The sequence below is a fragment of the Sphaerodactylus townsendi genome, linkage group LG10, assembly GCF_021028975.2.
Source record: "Sphaerodactylus townsendi isolate TG3544 linkage group LG10, MPM_Stown_v2.3, whole genome shotgun sequence".
NCBI classification, from domain to species: domain Eukaryota; kingdom Metazoa; phylum Chordata; class Lepidosauria; order Squamata; family Sphaerodactylidae; genus Sphaerodactylus; species Sphaerodactylus townsendi.
In genome coordinates, this window is record NC_059434.1 from 46,311,756 (window position 1) to 46,334,067 (window position 22,312).

The window sequence follows — 22,312 nt, forward strand, 5'->3', positions numbered from 1 at the left end:
GCTGGAGGGGGGCGGGGCAGGCGGGGCAGCGGAGTCTGCCGTCCCTGGCCTCAGAGAGCTGCTTTTATAAGCACTGAGGCTGGGGCGGGGCTTGGGAAGGCATGGACATGCCCCCAGGGCAGGTGGGGGCGTAGCCTTGCCCCTGAACCCTCCCCCCAAAAAAATCTATACGTCCCTGCTCTTTTGTGTCATTTTGTCTGGTCTTAAGAAAAGGGTTAAATTCAGAACAATTCATGGATACATTGGAATAGAGATTTTTTTACAAGAATAACAGTTTTTTACACTGCCACTCAATTCGGTGATAAACTAGATATGATGAGACCTGATGCCTGTGTAGATGTCCCTGCTGTGTGGGGACACAGAGTTTTGCTCAGAATAAAAAGAAAAAAAACTGTAGAAACTCTAATAAACCTTTCAAGGCTCTGCAACAGCATATGATATAAGATCCAAAATGGCTCTTATTTCTCTCACAAGTGTCACTGAGGGATTGCCTCCCATCTTTTTATTGCTGCAAGAATAGCTTTGTTCATCCTGAGTAGAATGAGAAGAGAATTTCAGAAAACAAACAATCGTCAACTGAAGTCTGGATGGAACTGTTAAATGTAAACAAATATCTGCTGCATATAACTGCCAGCTTGTAAGAAGCATCACTCATTATAGAGGATGATAATCATGCATTCATCATTTATATAGCACTTTTAGTGGGAAGAATGCTTTCCCATCCATACCTCCCTTGCTCTCCATAAATCCACATTTCAGTGCACACTGCATTAATCTAATACACTTGTTTAATTATTTGCAGCCCCAAAAGCAAAACAAATGCAATAATGTTGTCGAATCTTGCCTTTTTTCATAAACAAAAAAGATAGTGTTCTTTCCCCCTTCTTCAGCTTCTTTTGCAGCTCTGGCTTGCTAAATAATGACTACAGCCTTGAATTCTCCACTCACTTCTATAAGCTTGAAATCATGGCTATTGTCTCTAAGTGCCCATGACTCATCAGCTTTTCAAAGCAGCCGTCCTACAAAGATGACATAAACAACATCTAATGCACATTCAAGTGCAACCTCAGATCTGTTTGTTCCATTCATTTATGCTACTTACCTGTTCTATCGGCATCTGCAGCATTTACCTTCATAAGCAACAACTATTTTTTTTCCTCCTTGTTTATACAGTACTATGCTGGTATCTAGTTCCAACTCCCGGCAAAAAAACCACAGACCTATCTTAACTCATGTATTCAGTCAGTAAGGTTCAGGTGCTGCTCTAAAATTTTCACCATTGTATAGAGTCCTTCTGTTAATGACCAAATACCACTAGGAGATTCAGTCAGTAACCTCAGTGGAGTTTGGAACTTTTCCAGAATTACAGCTAATTTCCAGGCTACAGAGACCACTTCCCCTGGGGGGAAAAAGCAGCTTTTAAGGGTAAATTCTGCACCATTATACTCTGTTGAGCTTCTCCCCACCCTCCAACTCCACCCTCTGCAGTCACTACCCCCAAATATCCCAATTTTTTTTTAATAATGAAACTCACAATCCTATTTTTGGCCATGCAACATGTAGTCATCCCACGGGGAGTCATTAAGCTGAATAGAAGGCGGAGGAGGAGGGTTCAGCCTCTGGTGGAGGCGTCAGCAACAGGAGCCTTGAGTTTCGTGATCCTGACAACTCTGCCCTGTGCTGGTCTCTGGCACCTTTTATTAGGGTTTCATTGTGAGCGTGTAAGGAGGTGGGTAGGGAAGTGGCGAGAACCAGGGAGACCTGGAGATCATCATGTGATGCATGATCTCCTGCCTGGCTTCGTCTTGAGGAGAAGGCGTAGCGTCACAGACTGTCCTCACCTGGGGCAAGACCATTGTCCCTGCGCCGGTGACTGAAACCAAACAGTTCATGACCCGTGACTCATAGGGGGGATGAGGTGGGGAGTGCCCGGATGCGTGAAGGCCGTAGGTCCGTTGGTGTTCCAACGTTCTACCACGGTGCTGCTGGGTCAGCAGTGCATCACTACATCTCCTCGCTTTTACATTTTAGAAGGGGACGAGAAATGCTAGGGGTGATTTAAAGGGGCTATTTCGTCTCCTCCGCCCGTCTGGTCAAACTGACCGAGAGCTGCTTGTGTAACATTAGAACTTGGTTGGGGTAAGAAATTCAGGGAAGGCTTCTTACACGTTACAGGCAATATTAGACACACTGAGCGAAACAGAATCCGATAGCGAGGCATACAATTAAACCAATGCAGAGCTGTACGGTACAACTTCTTGCAGCTCGCGTACTTTCCTTATGAATCAATTGAGGAATTGTCAGAGGTTAAAGCAACGCCATGTACATTCTCACAACCCTGGTGATGCAATAACAACAAATAATCAATGGCGACACGATTATCTAAAGTAAGCTTGATGAAGTTCCTGCTGCGCTTTCGAGGAGGCCAGGGCATCCAGAGCAATGGAGGTGGAGTTGATGGACTTACATGAGGGCACAGGCCAACCCGGCCAATAGTCTTAGTGTTACAGGAAACAAGTCAGGACTCCACAAAGGGAAGTTAGGGGAAACACCTCGCCTTGGCTAGAGCAGCGGCGTGTCGGCAAAGTCCGAGGAAGAAGCGGGCGGTGGCATGCTTAGGCCTTCGGGGTGAAGCCTGAAGGCAGAAACGATGGTGAAGAAGCGGTAGCAAAGAGAGTTCCGGCAGACACGAAGCGGAAATGCAGCAACAACAAATAACATAACTTCTAAAATTAAAAGGCGTACAATAGCGTCAGCAATAGTTGGTTCACAGTAAGCAATAAAACATGGCTAAACGATACATAGGCTGGATGATGTATGCGGAAGGAAGGCAATACGTGGTTATAATTGTCAGCTCTTGCTGTTTTGACTACCAAAGCTACAAGGCGATGGCGTTAGAGTCCATGGATTTCTCAAGAAGCGTGGGAGAGCTACTGATAGTCTTTAGCATTGCAGGTTCGGTGATTCTCCACGAGCAAGGTTGTGAAGAAAGCGTGTTCCAACAATATTCAGCGGCTGAGAACAATGGAGAAGTTCAGAGTTAATCTATCAGAATATTACTGGCTGCAACTCAAGCTTCAGCCAGAGAGGCTGACAGAGAGGAGGAGAGAATAGCGATTGTAGATGAGGAGCAACAGCTTGGCGGCATCAACCTCTGGCTGGCCCCAGGCTGCCCGTTCCCCAGGGGTGGCCCCAGCGGGGCTGTGATCCTTGTGTGGAGAAGAATGGGTGTGCACTGGCTCAGAGAGATCCCTCCATCTCGGCCCAGGCTGAGACAGCTCCGGGCCCTCGACAGGGTGGCTGGGTTGGATCCTCCAGGAGAACCAGCTCCATTCCCGGATGGGGCTGGCCTGGCATGGCGAGGCTGGACTCCTGTATGGAAGAGAAAAACAAGCAGCTTTCCCCAGGGGTTTCTTGTAGCTAGCTGGGTTAGTAGATGACAATAGAGGACCCTGAGCCTGAGTGGGGAACAGGTTTTGAATGATTGTTGATGGAAGCGATACTTTTGGATATGGTCTGCTGGATGGAAGGACATGATTGGGTCGATGGGGGACTTCTCCCCTTTCTTTTAAATTTTGTTTTGGCCAGAAAGCTTTTACGTTAGAAGCAGTTGGCCCATTCGACAACGATCACTTGCAACATTCAAGGCGTTAAGAGATACAAGGTGAAATTGCCGAAGGCTTAGAGGAGAAGAGGTCATATCAAGGTGGGATGTTTGTTTGTAAAACAATCCCAATCACCGTCTAAGGTGTGGAGTTTTGCAAAAGCAACTTAAACAATTCACAATTATAGTCATATAAATTAATATAGCATCTATAGGAAAGATGTAGAAGATGCAAAAGAAACAGTTCCTGGGCTTGAGGTTTGATCACGAGAACAGAATTGAGAGAAGTTTGCAAAAACCCTTTATCAGATCCTAGATCTAGAGGTGCGTCAGCCCATTAGAAAGAAGGAGGGTGTGTGCAGAAAGGAGGCAGCAGGGGGGGGGTTTGGAAGTCAGCTCTACCTTCCCCTCCTGTAAAGAGGACTTTTGGCGGTTTGAGCTTCGCTTCCTGCACCTTCACAGCCGGAGGCTGTGTAAGATAGGTGTGTGAGACCCCCCTTGGCACTGTGACTAGCCGGGGCTCAGCAGAGATGTGGGAGCATATGAAAATGATTTTGGCTTCATGTATGAAACTTTAAGCCACGCCAATGTGGCAGTGTAGGCTCAGATGGACGAAGGAAAAGGTTCTCAAGGAAAGGTTTGAAGAAGAGTTTGAGGGTTTTAAACTAAGATGGGCTGACTGAAGCAGGTCCCATGGAAATACACTCCTAGGGAGCATGCACGAGGAAGCTGCGTCCTGTTTAAGGTTGATGCTGTAATGGTGAAGCCTTTCAAGGCATTGGCACACATAATCAAAAGGAGAGGAACTTTAATTGAAGCATAAGAGCATAGCAGAAGCAATGGACAAATCCCCTCTGATGAAGGGAAAATTTTAGGAGTCTCTTGAAGGGGTGAACATACAGAGTATATATAGGCATGGTATAAAGTAATGAGGAGTTACTAACTCTGATTTGAGATCTTGCTCTCTCTGAGGTGTTGGCGATTTTGCTGCCACTGGGAGCTTTGAGCTTAGGAGCTTTGCACGGAAACAGAGGGCTACAGTTCCTGATTTGATCCTTACAGCTGCTTGTAGTTCAGTGATTGTGGACTCTGCAGGATTTGAAATCGTGCCCACTCTGTGGCACTGGCGGAACATGGTGACTTTGGAAATAGAAGGGGCTAGCAGGGCAGGAAGTATAGGCGTAGAGGGAGGCGAGCAGCAGAGATTTAGATTAGCTGAACTTAAGATTGAACTCGAGTGAGAGCATAGAGGCAGGGTGTTCAGACGGTTCTGCTTGGGGATGTTTGTCCCATACCTGGATGTGGATGGCTCCCTGGTGCATGGAGTCGGAAGTGACCCCTGGGATGATGAACAACCCTGTTCAGCGGCGAGCTTTTAGCAAGACCAACTAATGGATACTCAGGGGATGGGATCACTATACTGAAGCTGGGTAAGCGAAGATCTGGATGGGGAACTCAGGAAAGAGGTTGAGAGTCTTGAGCCTTGGTTCGAGGAGATGCCAGGTCGCGGGCCTTCCCAGCAGGCTTGAAACACCGGTCTTAGACCTCCCTGGGAGTCTTAAGCCCTCTGGGGAGAACCCCCCCCTCACGTTGGGAGCTGTAGGCCCCGCCCGAGAACCTCTACAGTCATACGGAGGTGGTCCTGCAGCATTTACGAATTGAAACACCTGTCACCGGGCTGTCTCAGGAGACGGCCGGAGGGCTGCAGCTAGAGGCTACGGCTTGATGGTGAAAAGACCCGATGTCCTGGCAAGCTTTGAAGCATGTCGGCCAGTTCAGGTTCCTACTAAGCCTGTGACTGCTGCGGCACGCTCAGCCCGGGCGTTCTCTTTGTGGCGCTTAGGGGAGTTAGCCCTGGGCCTCCGTTGTCAACCTGCCCGCTTTGAGAGCTTCCTGGAGCCTGTTCACAAACTTCGGCATAGGGCTCTTGGGGTTTTGCCGGATAGTGGAAGAAACTCTGGGTTAGCTGGCGGCATTGGGAACGATAAGCGCCTTGTAGAGGCGCCTCAGAAAGCGACAGTAAGAGGTGGCCTCAGGCAGGTTTTAATCTGATGCGTTAAGGGTTGGTGAAGGCATGCGGCGTAAAAAGCTTGTGGCCCGGTGTAAGAAGCGCCCGCCAGAGGCTGCCCTGTTGAAGCACTGCTGGTGAGGAACAAGCTTTCCCCAGATCACAAATTGTGTGCAGAACTCAGGAGCATCGCGAAAGGTGGTTTCAGTCGTCCGGAACCATTAGGTGATTCCACCATGATTACCTCAGCATGCCTCTCGCAGTGGGGGCTAGTGATTCCCTACGTCGCGTAAGCTTTAGAACTCAGTGAGGATGTTATAGCTTAAAAGAGGCGGTGCTACGACAACCGCCCGAACAATGCCACCACCTCCCCTCGGTATCTGTGGAAGTGGGCCCGGGGCACAATGCGAAGAATATCGGCATGCGTCTTCCGTTAGGGTTTCTTTTCTTTGCAGTCGTGGCTATCATACGGTTTGAAAACCAGCCGATACGATAAGCATTAGCCGGAGGTGCAGTGGCCCGGAAGAAAATGAAAGCGAACAAGGGGAGGCCCGGCTGAGCAGCGAGAGGTAGAATTTGAAATTTGGAGGAGGAGCAAGAGTCAGAAGGAGGACGAAGCGTCCAATTTAGCGGATAGAAAATTCGGGTTGAAATTGAAGGTGAAAAGATCGAGAAAGGAGAGGCTGACCTAAAGGAGCCATATAGGTCTGCAGAGCTGATGGCGACATAACATTGTCTTAAGTCGGTAACGGTGATGTTGGCGAGGCTCTGTCGCGAAGTGCCCGATGTTTTCTCCCAGTCCTTAAGATTCCAATGTCCCCCTCTGGGTACCATGGACATTGAGCTTCAATCTCCTCAACCGTTTAGCAGCTCCCTTCTCTTCTTGAGGGGACCCTGCCGCGTTCGCTAACGCTCGGATTCGTCAGCGTGCTTGTCATAAGCCCTGCTTTTGCAAGCTCCATACTCACGGTGTTCCGTCCGGACGAGGTGTACAGGGCCAGCGTGTCTCTGGATCGCGCCGATCCAGAGGACGAAGCGATACAGCAGTGGTCCCTGGATGTGATCCGGACTTGGGTATCGTGACTTCCCGAAGCGACGGTGGTAGGGTGGAGGTTAGAAGTTTCCGGGTTTTGAAACTTCCAACGTAGTCATCCCCGCGGGAGTGGTAAGCTAAGGAATAGGCGAGGCGGAGGTTATCCATCTGGTGGAAGCGTCAGCAACAGAGGCCCATGGGATTTACATTGATCCCTGACAACTCTGCCCTGTGCTGGTCTCTGGCACCAGCACAGTAGGGTTTCATTGTGGGCGTGTAAAGGAGGTGGGTAGGGAGATGAGCGGGAGACGGGAGACCTGGAGATCATCATGTGATGCATGATCTCACCTGGCTCGCGATCTTGGAGGAGGGCGTGGCGTCTGAGCCTAATCCTCACCTGGGGGCAAGACCATTGTCCCTAAGCCCGATTGACTGGTGAACAGTTCATGACCATTGACTCATGCGGGGTTGAGGTGAAGTGTGGTGCGACCAGAAGGCCGTAGGTCCGTTGGTGTTCCAACGTTCTACCACGGTGCTGCTGGGTCAGCAGTGCATCACTACACAACAGACCCAGCGTGGCATGATGGCTAGGCTGTCAGATTAGGGCCCCTTCCGCACATGCAGAATAATGCACTTTCAATCCACTTTCAATGCCCTGTTCAGCTGGATTTCACTGTGTGGAATAGCAAAATCCACTTGCAAACAATGGTGAAAGTGAATTGAAAGTGCATTATTCTGCATGTGCGGAAGGGACCTAGGATGTGATAGAGCCAGGTTCAAATCCCCACTCTGCCATGGAGACTTACTGTTTGACTCTGGGCCAGTTGTTCTCTCTCAGCCTAACCAGCCTCACAGGATTGTCATGAGGTAACTGAGATGTTGTACGCCAGTTCAGGTCAATGTTGGGTAGGAAGGTTGGGTATAAATAAAGGCTAATTTCTAGCAGCACAGGCAAGATTTAATATTACAGAAAGTTAAACATCAAGAATAGTTAACTTTATTTGATTAGCATATGGTACTGTTACATGAACAAGTTTGGTCAATAAAATGATTATTTTTAATGTTAGGACTATGGCTTAATTTTTTAGCTGCTAATTACATAACAAATGACAAAGTCATACTGCAACTGTTGGGTTGTCTCTTGCATGTGGGTTTTTGGGAAAGAGCTGCAAGGTAGTAATTAATAATTATTCTACATATACATTAGAAGAAATAACAGATCAATAGTGTAAGAAATACTATTAATCCAATAGCACCAAAGAATAGGAGAAAAAAGAGTGGCACTTCCCTGGGAAATGAACTGATTAGGCTATTCTGTTGAATTGACTTTTATGTCTTGTTTCTTTGTAATTTGTACCTGCACCTGGACATAAGCTTGGGGTCCCAGGAAATAAGGTGGGATATAACTATTTTAAATATGTAAGCAAACAAATAAATAGACATATTCCTATGAAAAGGTGACAACTATTTAGGCTTGTGGGATAAATAAAAGAGAAAAATGAATATCTTGTGTTACATCAGCTAGTAAACATCCCAGTTGTTCTATAAGGGAAAACTTGCTCTCAACTGAGGATGCACTGAAACAAGATGCACCATGAGCTTATATGGCAGTGGTGGCGAACCTTTGGCACTCCAGATGTTATGGACTACTATTCCCATCAGCCCCTTTCAGCATGGCCAATTGGCCATGCTGGCAGGGGCTGATGGGAATTGTAGTCCATAACATCTGGAGTGCCAAAGGTTTGCCACCACGGTTGTATGGCTTTTGAAAAAAGAGTAACAGTGTAATTCTGAAGAAAGTTACTCCAGTCTAAGCCCATTCATTTCAATGGATTTAGATTAGAATGACTTTCCATATGGTTTCCTTGTAAATTTCATTACTAGGATATGGTTATCAGTAGCTATTAATTTCCAAGTTTAAGGATATTTCTTTGAATACCAAATCTGGGGACACACAATAGAGGAGTTCTGTGTCTTAAATATTTAGGGTACTTCTAACCCACTTTGCTCCACCAGTGGAATATAGTTTCAACTAGGGTGATTTCCTCACTGGCGATTAATCCTGGGATAGTCACCCGAAATATCCAGGTTCCCTCAAGATCTCCTCACAGCCGAAACGTGGAACACAGATCAGTCCCATTTCTGGCACTCTCCTCCCCCCCCTTATCACGGGATTTTTCTGGACCTGCTTGTATGTGCACCTTTTTGAAAAAACACTCCAATGGAAATAGGAGATGGCGGCTACACATTTGAGGGTCCATAACTTTGGCCCCCATGAACCAAACTTATCCAAACCTGGGTGGTATCATCAGGATGGTCTCTTAAAGATACTCCGAAATTTTTCTCTCACTCTTACCTACTTGGGGGATTGTTGTAATGATAAAATGAAGAAGAGGAAAATGATATGAGCCATTTTGGGTTCCCAATGAGAAGAAAGGCAGAGTTTACACAAAGTAAATGCTACAGTTAGGGATTGTGGTCAATACAATTGTGTTTGTACTGTCTATTACTGTTAGTTGGCTCCCGCTATGTAATTTTTCCATCATCCTAACATCAGGTTAGTATTTATGCTTTGCTTTGGTTTCACACTTCTGGATGGTTCCAGTTTTCTACAGTCCAAACTCCCATTGCATTGTTTATTGGATGTCCCGTCCTGTTGGTCACATTGCCTTACTCTGTGTAATCCACTCTGAGTCTGTGCAAGAAAGGCAGACAATAAATAATATAAATAAAACAATGGGGCTTTCCCCACTCACCTTCTGCTGTGCGCCACTCTCGCGCCCCCTCAGTGCGCGTCATTCCTGGCGCGCTCTCAGGATTCCCACGACCCCGCACAGGGTCATCAAAAGGTGCTGTTTCTTCAGCGCCAGGAATGACGTGCGCTGAGGTGGTGCAAGAGCGGCAGCATCGGGGCGGCTGCGTGGTTGCCGCCCTTGCAAGTGGGGAGCGCCGCTGGACCCCGCGCTACTTTCCCGGAGTAGCGCACAGCAGAAGGTAAGTGGAGAAAGCCCCAATGTGAACCAAAAGCCACTTACAGTGTAAAAAAAAACATAACAAAACCAATCACATTTCACTACCACTACTTGCCATCAACCAACTAACAAAAAAAGGGCAGAGCAGGAAGCAACAGCTTTGAAATTTATACAATCAGTCTCTTGCCTAGGCAGCTAGCACTCATTACCTTCCCTCCTTTATAATTCCAGGATCTGGCAAAAAGCAGAGCAGATAACAGCCCTCCCCTTGATGCCCTTGCAGGTATTCTTGCAATGTGTGTAAGTTTATTGGGAACATTTAGTTGGCTACTGTTGGTAACCAAGTACTGGATTAGATGACCCTTTGGTATGATCGAGCAAAGGAGCAGCAGAAGAAAACGCTATCCCGAAGCCGGGGTCTCCTCCGGCTCCTTTCACTTTCCAGCATAGCCCTACCCTGTTGCCGCCAGAGGGGGCGTGAACTATCAGCTAGTAGTCCCACGTAGACCCTCATCAAGAAAAGTTCGAACGACTACTACTGCTACCACCACCGCCACTTTCCCTGCCACCAATGAATTTAAAGAGGCTGTTTTTGTCGTGGCGCATGACGGGAAATGTAGTTTCCTTGCTACATTAATCTTTCTCTCTGTCTATTGGCCTATGCGCTTTTGACACTACATTTCCCAGGAGGCCGCGTCTGAAATGGTGGCTCACCTGATCATTCCCCAGTTCCGAGAAAGATGGCGGCCCCCATAGCAGGTTGTAGCCGCAGTTGGTTGTGGGCTCGGAACTTTAACAATGTCGCTGACCTGCGCTGCCGGAAAAGGCTGTTGCTTACTAATACGCTGTGTAGCTCAAGCAAGACTGCAGCAAAACAGAACCGGTACGATCGGATAACTGGGTTTGGTGATCTGCTGCAACTGCGTTTTTGAAAGTGTGATGCTCACGTTTGCCTCTGCTTCCACATTTTGCTTTCCTCTCCACTGCTTAGGGTCGCGTTTTGTTTGTTCTTTCAATTGGCCCTTCAGGGTTTCTTTTCATTGTCTATTAGTATGCAGTAGAGGTGGAGGCGAGGGGGCATAATATCTGATTGGGTTGTTTAATATAGAATTAGAAAGAAAATAAGTGTTAGAATAAGGTGAACAAGTAACACTGGGACTCGAATAGGTGAACAAGTAACACTGGGACTCGAATTAAGGTGAACAGATAACATTGGGACTCAAATTATTATTGTTTCTTCATGGATGATATTTATATGTACTAACTGGAGAATCAGAGAACTGTGTGGCTTCATAGCCACTTTACAGGGAGCATTTTTCCTGTGCAGTTTAAAGAGAAAAAAATTAACTGTTACAGGGGAAATGTTCAACTTTTGTGTATTTAACCTATATGTTTTCTTCATCTTATAATGATTGTAGGAAATGACCTGTTTGCAATAGACTTTTCAGTAATAGTTTAGGCTCCTGTGAAAAACTGTTACAGTAAAATCAGTACAGCATTTATAAATAAATATCTTTATAGTGGAAGGCAGACATCATGATGCTGTTACAGAGTACATGTACTTTTTCACACATCAGTAATAACAGGAGAAGCAGTTGTCCATGTCAAATAAATGTGTGTACTCCCGTTTAGTTTAAACAAATATCTCCATGGTTGAGCCATAATGCTGTTCCACATACATCACTGTCTTAATTAGTTTTCCCCCTCTCCACTTGTATGTTTTGAACTTTTTTCTTTGTTTTTGAAAGTAACACTACAGTTGATCTATTTGCTTAGAGATTTGGGGTATTGCATGTATGTCAGAATTTGATCAAACTACTTGTGTCATTGCTATGGACTAACCTGACTTTACCAGTAAAATATTAGATTGCTGTCTTCCTTTCTGCAAGCCAAAGTAATTATTTACAGGATCTGTCAAACAATTTATGCAGAAAGGTGACTCTGTTCTCTTGCCCATATTTCTGTTATGGGTGTTTTTGGCAGATAGAGAGATGCTTGTTCATGTTCACCAGCACTTGAGTTGAAAAGACGATTTCTTTATTGCCAGACTTCTGATGATTATGCTAATGCTGTTCTAACGGTGCTCTGTAGAGCCACCTCTCCCTGCTTGAAAGTGACCATCTGACAGCATATGCATTATTGAATATGCAACCTGCCTGTTAGAGATTTCTTCTATTTAATAATCTCTGTTGGGTACAAAATTGGGCACCTGTCCAATAGATCTTTACTTTCTAGACAAAACTTAACTTCTGAAACATTCGATTTAAATTTATGCAAGGATGTGAGCTTTCGTCGTACCTTGTTTTGACATATGCTGTTTGTGGAATTTCACCTGTATTGCATGAAAGCATGCCATATCTCTCAGCATTCATTATAGATCAGTGGTGGATTTGTACTGTATTACACAAAGGTTTTTGTCATGTACATTTTTAAGCTGGTTTAGGAATTTCAAGGTGTATCTCTCCCCAATCAGTGAAAACACTGTCACTTTTTTTTTTAGTGATGTTTCCTGGGTAGCTGTGGTAGGCCTGGAAATTCATGCACAGATATGCTCCAACTCAAAGCTTTTCTCAGGTTCACAAGTCCAGTTTGCAGCACCACCTAATTCTCTAGTATCATTCTTTGATGCTTCTCTACCAGGAACCTTACCAGTAAGTTACAACTCTGTCTTTATAATAGTCTTGAATTAGAAACCATAATGGAAAGTTTTTCCCATTCACAAATTTTCTTCTATCTCTGGGGGAGGGGGAAACACATACAGCTCCTACACACATTATGATACTTTTTAGAATGCTCCAAGTTACAGAGATGAACCTCACATGTTTATAGTTCCTACACATGTAGACCCTGTGCTCCTGATTCGGTCATTGTGTACGGTTGGTCACCATGTTCATGCCTTCTCCTCTATGCACATTGATTTCAGTGCACACAGTGATTTGTATAGAACACTGAAAGGTGATCCCAGACAGGCAGTAGAATTTTTTAAAATCATAGACATACCAATCTGTATGATGGTTTACAAAGTTTTGTTCAAGTAGAAGCCTAATCTGTACCTAGAAATCCAAATGAAGTAACAGAAGTAGATCCTTCTGCTTCTGTTGCTACGAGAAAAGGATCAATTCCCTCAACTTAGTGGCAATCAGATTCAAATCAGGCTCCCATTTTCTTCTGCCTTAAGCAATGCTGACTTTCATAGCCTGAATGGTTATGATGTCACTGTTTTTGATTTGTATTGTTGGTTTTTTCCCCTATGATGGTGGGTTTGGGGGGTTTTTTTGACACTACAGGATTAATTCTAATTGTGTTGAGATGAACATGTTTGTGTGTTGTAACAGGGTTAAAATGCAAAAACCAGATTACAGAAATTAGAAAATGGTATAGTAAAAACAATAAAAGTATTCAATAAGCCATGCCATAAACTGCAGCCCTTGTCCCTTTGTAAAAAGTATCCTCTTGAACAATTCCGTTTTATTACCGTCCTGTTCCCTTTAATAAAACTGCCCCTCCTCTTTTTTATTTTTGCACTATTGTTTGTTATGTACTACAGTTTTTTCTCATCCCTGGTTTCAAAACTGCAATTTAATTTTGGGATTGAAGGAAGAAAACAAATCATAGTTCTGAGTCGGGGAGAGATAGCATATGAGACTAATATCCCCCTTCCCTTCACAAAGTTGTTCCCAAATTTATGTATGTATGTATGTATGTATGTATGTATGTATGTATGTATGTATGTATGTATGTATGTATGTATGTATGTATTTATTTATTTATTTATTTTTAAACTTATACACTGCCCTTCCCCAGAGGGCTCAGGGCAGTTTACAACAAAAATAATAAGCACACATCATACAATGGTGATAATATACTTTAAAATACAGCGTCCAATCGTAAAACATGTCAAACAACAACAAACAACAGCAACAGATGGCATCCAATAATTAAAACTCCCCTAAGAGGGAACAGCAGAGCCCCAGTTGTTAAAATAGGAGGGGGGGAGAGGAGGAAATTGACAAACTATGGCTTATAATTGCATGCGACTCTTCCCTGGGTAGCCCAAGCTAGCCTAATATTGTCAAATCTAGGAAGCTAAGCAAGGTTGGCCTTGGTTGTATTTAAATGGGAGACCAGAATCTTCCTTGCAGATTCCCTTGGGGTGATCATAAGTCTGCTGGGATTTGATGACAAAAAACCCGTGTAAATAAAAAAAAAACCTTTGGGAGTTTACACAAAGGCTTTTCGTGATTTCATTGTTTGTATTTGGCTGCTCAGTTTATTTAGGCATCTTGTATTCTGACAAGTAAAGCAGTAAGTCTGTGCGGCACATACAGAATTGCTGGATGCAGTTCTTGATGCCTCGAGAAGGAAGAGCAACTGCTATCTATCCAAGTAGCCAGATACAGAGGGGAAGAACAGAGCACTGGTGCAGTATCTAGAGAGCTGGTTTTGATGTATGGGTAGAGAGAAAGCCTGTTGCAATCACCCCATCTTGAAATTCCCAAAGCATGTATGCTTAGCTGCTTTACCCAAGAAGAATAAGAATTGGTTTTTATACCGTACTAGCAGGGCCCAGCCACGCGTTGCTGTGGCTTATTGTGGTGAAATGGAAAAGGAACAGTTGCAGCAAATCACTTGCAGAGGCCAGCAGTACGTGCTCATGCAAACACGCAGCCTGATACTGGGCGATGTCATTGATGTGTGTGCCCGCATTCCTTGGGGGGGGGGGGAATGGAAAGGCACCCCTCCCACACATCTAGGCTGGCTGGTCATGATCCTTTACCTGGGAGTAAGTTTGGTTGGTGGCAATGGGTGTCGCTTCTGAGGAAACCCTCTGTGGGGCGTGACGCAGCCATTCAAAGTATGTCACAGTTGCTGTACCGAGCTTACTCCTGAGTAATACGTGCCTGGTTTTCTTAACTGTAACCGCAGTATTCAGGGAATCTAGGGTGGCTGGCCCCTCCCTCCCGTCCCTTGCATGTTGCCCCTCACTCTCTTCCCTCCCTCACTTCTCTTCCCTTGCATGCCATCCTTCCCCCCTTCCCTTCCCTTTTCCTCTGCTAGGGTGGGTCATATCAGATGCTGGGCCCCCTGCCTCCCCTCCCTTGCATGCCACCCCTCACTGTCTCCCCTCTCACTTCTCTTCCCTTGCATGCCACCCCCTCCGTCCCTTTCCTCTCCCTCCCTCTCTTCCCTTGCTTGCCACCCCTCCCTCCCTTCCCTCTCCCTCATGTGTATGTGTGAGTATGTGTTTCACTTCCACTCGAGTTACTGCCTATGTACTGTTTTCACTGCTCATATCTGGCCGTCTGAGTGAACATTCTAAGCAGCATGAACATTCTAAAAGTGACAGTTACACACAGGCAGCTGCATGTCCTTCACCAGGGAGCGCCAGGAAAAAGGCGTTTTACCTGGGCCAGGTGTGAAATTTCAGGTATGTGACCATCTAAAAACACTCTTGCCTGGCTGACTATAGTGGCTGGGAATTTTCAGAGGAATTGGCCCAGCAGTTACTGAGGTATACTGTCATCAACACATACACGGTTAGCTTTATATATATATATAGATTTTTCTCTAAGGAGTCTCAGAGTGGCTTACAAAATCCTTCCCTTCCTCTCCCCACAACAGACACCTGGTGAGGTAGGTGGGGCTGAGAGAGATCTAAGAGAACTGTGACGAGTCCAAGGTCACCCAGCAGGCTTCACATGTAGGAGTGGGGAATTGAATTTGGTTTTCCAGATAAGAATCCACCACTCTTAACCACTGCACCACGCTGGTCAATAATTGCATTTCTCCTAGTAAACTGGCAAAGTGTCATGGGCATTAAAAATAAATAAACGCACACTGAATGAATTCAGGAGACCTCTGCTGGGCTATGCCAAGCTGGGACCACTACACATTTGGGGATGGTTCCTGCCTTTATGCTTGATAAGTTTAGTGTATGAAACACCAGTCTTGCTGCAACCAACACAATTGTTGTGTAAGTTGTAAAATGATGGTGAGTGCATGCTGTGTATTTTTGAGCAAATTTGAGCTTTGAGCTGTCTTGGAAAAGGTTCCATATGCCCACTGTCCATTTAAAAGACGAGCAAACACACAAGAGAGGAAAGGGAAACTCACTAGTGTTTAATGGGGCAGAAGCAGTGGGGTGAAAGCTACTCTAAGAATCCATAATTGTTCACTGTAACTGTTTGTTTAACTGGAAGAACACAGCAAGTGCTCTCTTGTTCCTGGAGACACTCGGTATTTTCAAGTGAAGTGAGCAATTATTGATTCTCAGAGAGATGTTAGCTTTTGCTGAAACCCTACAGGCATCATGCCTGGTGAGAGCCTGAGAGAAAAACAAGGCAAGTGGAGTGCTTGGATTTTCAGGGTCTCCGGAGCATCCCAGGCCCAGGAAATGTTGTACTGCAGTCCTCCCTTTTGGCTGGCTTGATCGCTATGTGTCAACCCAGCCTCTCCCTTGAGGATCCTGTGGGAATTCCTTGGGGGTTAGGCAGGATGCAATGTAACTAGTTCTTAAATAAATGAGCTTTGAGCACAGCTGGGTTGGATTTAGAACAAACCAATCTGGCAGACCATCCTATAAAAATATTTTGGAGACTGAGCACTTTGGAGGTATTCTTTTTTCCCCAAAAAGCTTATGCAAATGCAAGAGGAAATGAGAGCCCATGAGTTGTTGAAATGCGCAGGCAGCAGGGTAGTGGCCTGATCAGGATTTTTTTAAAAAAATCCTATCAGTAGCAGAATACTAAATAAAAAGTCACAGCATACTGAGCAAGCTTTTGAATTCAGCAGAATGTAAAAATCAGTAGCCACAGAGGCAATTGCAAATAACTACTGGCTTTGTATTTTTAAAAGGAGATCAGATGGAGCTCCTTTACCTCAAAGTGCCTTGCTGCAACCCAAAGTGCCTTTTTTTGGCATACAGCGCAGTCTGCCCATGGAAATCTGCTTTGCATTTTCCCTATCCCATCTTAAGACCATCACAGATTGTGTACTGGAGCTTTTCAACATGGCCAGGGTCATTATTTTCTCTTGGCTCCCCCTTTTGGCTCAACTTCTAGCCTGAAGAATGGTTCCAGTGCACTCAAAAGCTTGCTTTTTTGCTTTGTGTCTTTCAAGTTTGTCCTGATTAAGACGTTCTAAAACGTTTGTCACCAAAGGCATTGCTCCTTAAATACTTTGCCATATTCTTGTGGTGTTGTGTACATTTAAAGGAGAAAATAATAGTTGCTTTTACAGTGGTTTTTTAATGGTCCCCTGTGAGAAAGCTTGAGTCTAAGCTGAAACAGGCTTCTTTTGAGATAAGAGCCCCTGATTAGTAGTCCACTTGATGACTAACCTAATGTCATCTGCTCTTGTTCACCTCCAGCAGAGACTTTTATCTGCATAAGGAAGGAAAAATGTTTTTCCTTTGCAATTTTTGGGAGATAAAAGTTGAAAGTGAACATAAATATTAGTACTTGAGTGTCAGAAGGTGATGTAGAATTCTGGTCAGCTGCAGATATGGGATTCTGTTATCTATTCTCAATATTACCTTTACTTTATTAGCTGAGAGCTGTTGCATTTTCTGATTTTTAAGAAGGCATTTTAGCATGTGGGAACATCTTAAGAGTTTTACATTAATTGTGTATTTTTAAAATGTGATTTAACTTCTGTTACTTTAGGGCTAAAATTTTCTCTGCTTTTAAAGATAACAGATGAAAGAGGTCCTTCAGAAGTTAAAGAATATGAGCTTGTATAAATCTCATTCTGTTAGAGTCAAGGCTATTAATATTTATGCAAAGATTTATGCAAACTTTGTCATCATGGGTAATCTTACAGTTGTGGAAATACTGCTTGAACCTCCATGTTTCTTAGGAAGTCAATACAAAAGGTGGCAAGATAGGTAGCATTCACTGTGCTGTGCTAGGAATCAGCTAGATTGTGAAAAATTAGAAGGATTAGGGCGGCATGAGCAAGCCAGTGTGTTTGTTTTACAATGCTGTGCTCAGGCCAATCTGTAAAGAAGATGAAGAATTTGGATTTTTATCCCGCTTTTCTTTACGTTTTGAGGAGTCCAGTGAACCTGGAAGTCTTGAATTTCTGACCTGCACAAGATGGGAGACAAGAAGGAGAACGCAAGCTGCTTTTAATTTGATGTACTTGTGTTAACTAGAGGGAGGAGGCTAACTTAGTCAAGGCCTGGGTGAAATGCTATAAGGCTCATCCAGGCATGTTTCCTAAAAAGAGAGTATGAAAGTTTTCTTGCTGATTTAAGCTTTGAATATCAACTAAGTAGCAGAAGCAAAGGAATGGAGGAATTGGGTTTTTAATTCTGTTGAGAGAATGCTCTTAGTGGGCAAGAAGTGATAAAAAGTTATGAAAGAGATTTATGCTTCACAAGGCTTATCAATTCATGACTGCACTGATTCTCCAAATACTCAAGTTTTTATGTTCTGTAATAACCCCCCATCCAATTCTGTTCCTTTTCTCAGCCAGTTGACCCTCCTGTACTCAGAGAGCTAAACTCAAATTTGCTTTAGTGTTATTAAAAAAGACCGTAACATGTTCAAAGCCGAACCATGGTAGTAAACATAGGGTTTACCTCCTGCTAGAAATTCCCACATTCCTTCATTTTAAAAACTCAGAATCCAGAAGCATCTGGCTGTCCTCAACCATGGCCAGACCTTTTTCTGCTCTGGTCCTGACCTGGTGGAATATTCTTCAACTGATGAAGTCTACAATATTTTCCCATGAATTGTTAACAAGTAACTTCTTTGCAAATCATTTTATACTACCTCATAATTTATTTCTCCTTTCTCATTTCATTTCTATCCTACCTTTTTTCCCATTGGGGACCCATAGCTCTCCCCTCCTCCATTTTATCCTCACAAAAATTGTGTGAGGCAAGTTAGGCTGAGAAAGTGACTGTCCCAAAGTCCCCCAGCAAGATTCCATGGCAGAGTGGAGATCTGAACCTGGGTCCCCTAGCTCCTAGTTTGACACTCGCAACCACTATGCTATCCTTCCTACTTTCTTATTCATCTCTGGAAATAGTAAACAATGCTATTGAGGTATAATTCAGGTTTTAATTTTTTTTAATATACTGGTACAGGAAGGGGGATTTATCCTTGCCACGTTTATTTATTGTGTGACATTATTTCGTGTTACGAGCAATTCCTTCAAATGCATGTCCATCAGCCCATTTAAAATCTCATTAGCTTAAAATATAAATACAATTTTAAAGTTTAGTACTAATGCACAATTTTAAATTCTAAACCAGTTTCTAGCTTTTTCAAACATTGCTGTTAAAAAAGCAAAATCCAACATAGGTGCACTAATATCCATTAGTGGGTACTCCTTTACTTTATGGTTTACCATTTTAGGGTGTCCCTATTCTTGTCACTCTTGTCAAATTACTGAACTGACCTCAGAGATTGGAAGCCACTGGCCTTTGAAATGACTTTGAATGATAGAACTGAAAACAGAGCAGAATTTGAATTTGCCATTTGCAATCAGTGTACAAAGATAAGGAATATATGAGAGAATTTTGGCAGTGGAATGTGGCTTAGAAAGGGCCTGGGAAGGAGGATTAGTGATTGCTTTTAGTGGTATTACAAATAAAGAAAGCTGGGGAAAAAAACAAGATTTAAGGACAACACACTGATATTGGATGGCAGGAATTTTAAAAAATTAAACTCTTTTTCTATCATTGTTCGCCTACCTCTACTCTGCCTGCAGTTCCGAACTGACTCTTATCCAGGCAGTAGCGGCGTAGTTGGTTAAGAGCAGGTGCATTCTAATCTGGAGGAACCGGGTTTGATTCCCCGCTCTGCCGCCTGAGCTGTGGAGGCTTATCTGGGGAATTCAGATTAGCCTGTGCACTCCCACACACGCCAGCTGGGTGACCTTGGGCTAGTCACAGCTTTTCGGAGCTCTCTCAGCCCCACATTCCTCACAGGGTGTTTGTTGTGAGGAGGGAAGGGCAAGGAGATTGTAAGCCCCTGTGAGTCTCCTACAGGAGAAAAAGGGGGGATATAAATCCAAACTCTTCTTCTTCTTTATGGTTGTACCACCTCCCATCAAATTTCTGAGTAGAAATGTTGACATTCCGGCCTCTTTAAATTTGATGTGCTTGAGTTAAATAGTTAGCATGTCCTTTAGGAAATGACTGCATTGCATTTAACCAGTTTCAATCTATTTTAATTGTAGAAAATCGATAATAAAAATTCATCTAAACTAAAGTGGATAACAAATGAAGTGAAGAATGAGACCTTGGCAAGTCCCTGCTGCATGCCAACAGTAGTTATAGCTGAGGGGGGAAATGTCAAACAAAGGAAATGTACAGCTTAATTATTTTGAACCCAAAGTTCCATATCAATAGTTAATTAATTTAGAAGATTAATCTGTTAGCTGGGGAATGATAACTAACCATGTTAAACCAGGAAAAAGGAACAAGTAGTCCATTTAACATTAAAGGATTTTTGTATCGATGAAGGATGTATTTCAGTATCTTAACTATTTCTGTGATCTGAATTTTGCATTGATAGAATAAAAAGCAGAGTACCTTGTTAAATTTTATAATCCCCTTATATGATTATAGATGGCACTCATTTGAGTTAGCGTGGGCTGGATCTGATGGTTTTATTTATCTTAAAAGCGATTCTACATTTTCATTGAAGTAAGGCAATGTAGCCCAATTGAAGGTGAGCACTAAGAGCGTGTCTTTTCCAGTTTCTGCTGGTAATGCAGAACTGCCTTTATTGAATTTCTCTTTTCCACAAATGCCAATACTTGAAGGCTTTATTACGCAAGAGCTGTTTACTAACAACACAGTTGTGGTGGATTAGTGAATCAATTAACTTGTAATAGCTACTAGACATCTATATTAGATTTAGGTGTCAGAGTTCTGTAGTTAAGTTCTGTCATTCCATAGATATCAGAATCCAAGTCATTCAGTCCAGGATTAGGCCCTCTTTCATTTTAGCAGCAAATTATATTATCAGATTCAAATGTCTTATGTTGTTTCTCTTATTGCTGCTGACATGTGTGATAAATAAGAGGATTCTCAAACTTGTCCTGGCTACATGAAGCAACACAAATAATAATCAGTCCCTCTTCCCTGAGGCAGTAATGTTTTCTTAAATTGTCCTTACATTGTCCTTCTAGAAACATATTTTGCTTTCTTTCTTTGGTGGTTAATGTAAATGGTTTTTAACAGTTATGTATTTATCTGAAAATCTTTGAACTGAACGCTTTTCTTTATAAATGTTTGCTCCACGATATTGAACAATTGTTGTTTAATTAACTGGGATCTTCTTTAGTTTTGAAATCTGTTTTCTAGCACTGAAAACATTCTGACCCTGTTTCATTACTACAAACATTTCCAGAGCAATTTTTTTTGTGCGATCAAGTCACAGCTGACTTATGGTGACCCCTCATGAGGCTTTCAAGGCATGAGACATTCAGAGGTGGTTTGCCTGCCTCTGTGTCATAATCCTGATTAGCTTCTGAAAACTGATAAGTTCAGGGCAGCCTGGGGCTATCTAGGTCAGGGCAGACCATCTTACAACAATTTTAAAATGATGTGACGCTAAAACCAAACAATGGTGACTACAGACAGCAAAAAAGAGATCAAATACAAATAGCAGGGCAACCCTAAAATAAAAACAAAAAGATTAGATCAGGGAGTTCTCAAATTCTGCAGGGAATTGTATTAAGGCTGTAAATCCTGTTGGACTAGGCAGACTAAGGGCATAAATTCCCAGGGGTCTAGACTGCTGGAGAAGGGGCAGCTGGACAAATTGCCTCTGGGAATAGTAATGCCTACATGGTCTATAAGTGTCTAGTGTAAAGGGAGGCTTGTGTAAATCTTTGTCTGAGGACCCATCATAAAGACCACGATCAGTGAAAATGTATTAAAAGCTTGTGGAGGAATTACTCAAAAGTCTTGAAGAATAACATTCTCGCAGCTGAAAATCAACACGTTTGGTACCATCGCCACAACTGAAAAGGCTTTTTCTTCAGTATTCACCCAGCTCTTACAAACCCAGTACCGACAAACAACAATGAGTTGGGATTTAACAAAGAGAAGCTTAATGTATTTTTTATCAGTGATGTAGTTGACAAGAGATATGCAGTATGTTTTGGATGGGATAATGCCATGTCAGATTTGCAGTTTCTGGAACTAGCTGTTGTATGTTCAGGTGGTAACTGTGGCCAGGAGTGCTCTTGCATGGCATTGACTGGTGTACCAACTGTGATTTTTCCTGCAGAACACAGGTCTTGTTATGCTGGACAGAAGTTTATACACCTTTCTTTCCCGTTCAGTTTTGACCAGTCACATTTAAAACACTGTATGGAATGTTGGAGAAAAATCACCACCACCACCTGAGGCAATTCGTCCAACAATTAGCTGAAGAAAAAAGAGGTGTTTGGTTCTGTAGGGAGAAAGGACAGGATGTTATTCTGAAATAGGCAGGGAGTCCAGTAAGTTCTGTTGAGTGTTGTTTAGATAGGCAGGATTTGGGTTACTGTCTCTTTAAAAAAAAGTGTTAATGCTTTTCTGGTTGTTTCCAAATTTGAGCCTCTTAGAAGACTTGCTTTCTTTGTGACAACCAAACATAGGTCTCCTAGCAACTTTGGTATCATCTGTCATACTTGAGTGCCATTGAATTAAGTATCATGCCTACAATAGAATAAATGTAACTATGTTT

At 43.5% G+C, this 22,312-nt stretch overlaps 1 protein-coding gene across 1 annotated transcript in view; it reads left to right on the forward strand.

The window, feature by feature from the left end:
• The first annotated feature begins 10,357 nt into the window (after positions 1–10,357).
• The window catches only part of GATB (glutamyl-tRNA amidotransferase subunit B), a 63,294-nt gene continuing 51,339 nt past the window's right edge, over positions 10,358–22,312 (forward strand). The window contains exons 1-2 of the mRNA XM_048510193.1: positions 10,358–10,500; positions 12,118–12,268. Of these exons, the coding sequence (XP_048366150.1) occupies positions 10,358–10,500; positions 12,118–12,268 (294 nt within the window). The remainder of the gene's footprint in view (positions 10,501–12,117; positions 12,269–22,312) is intronic.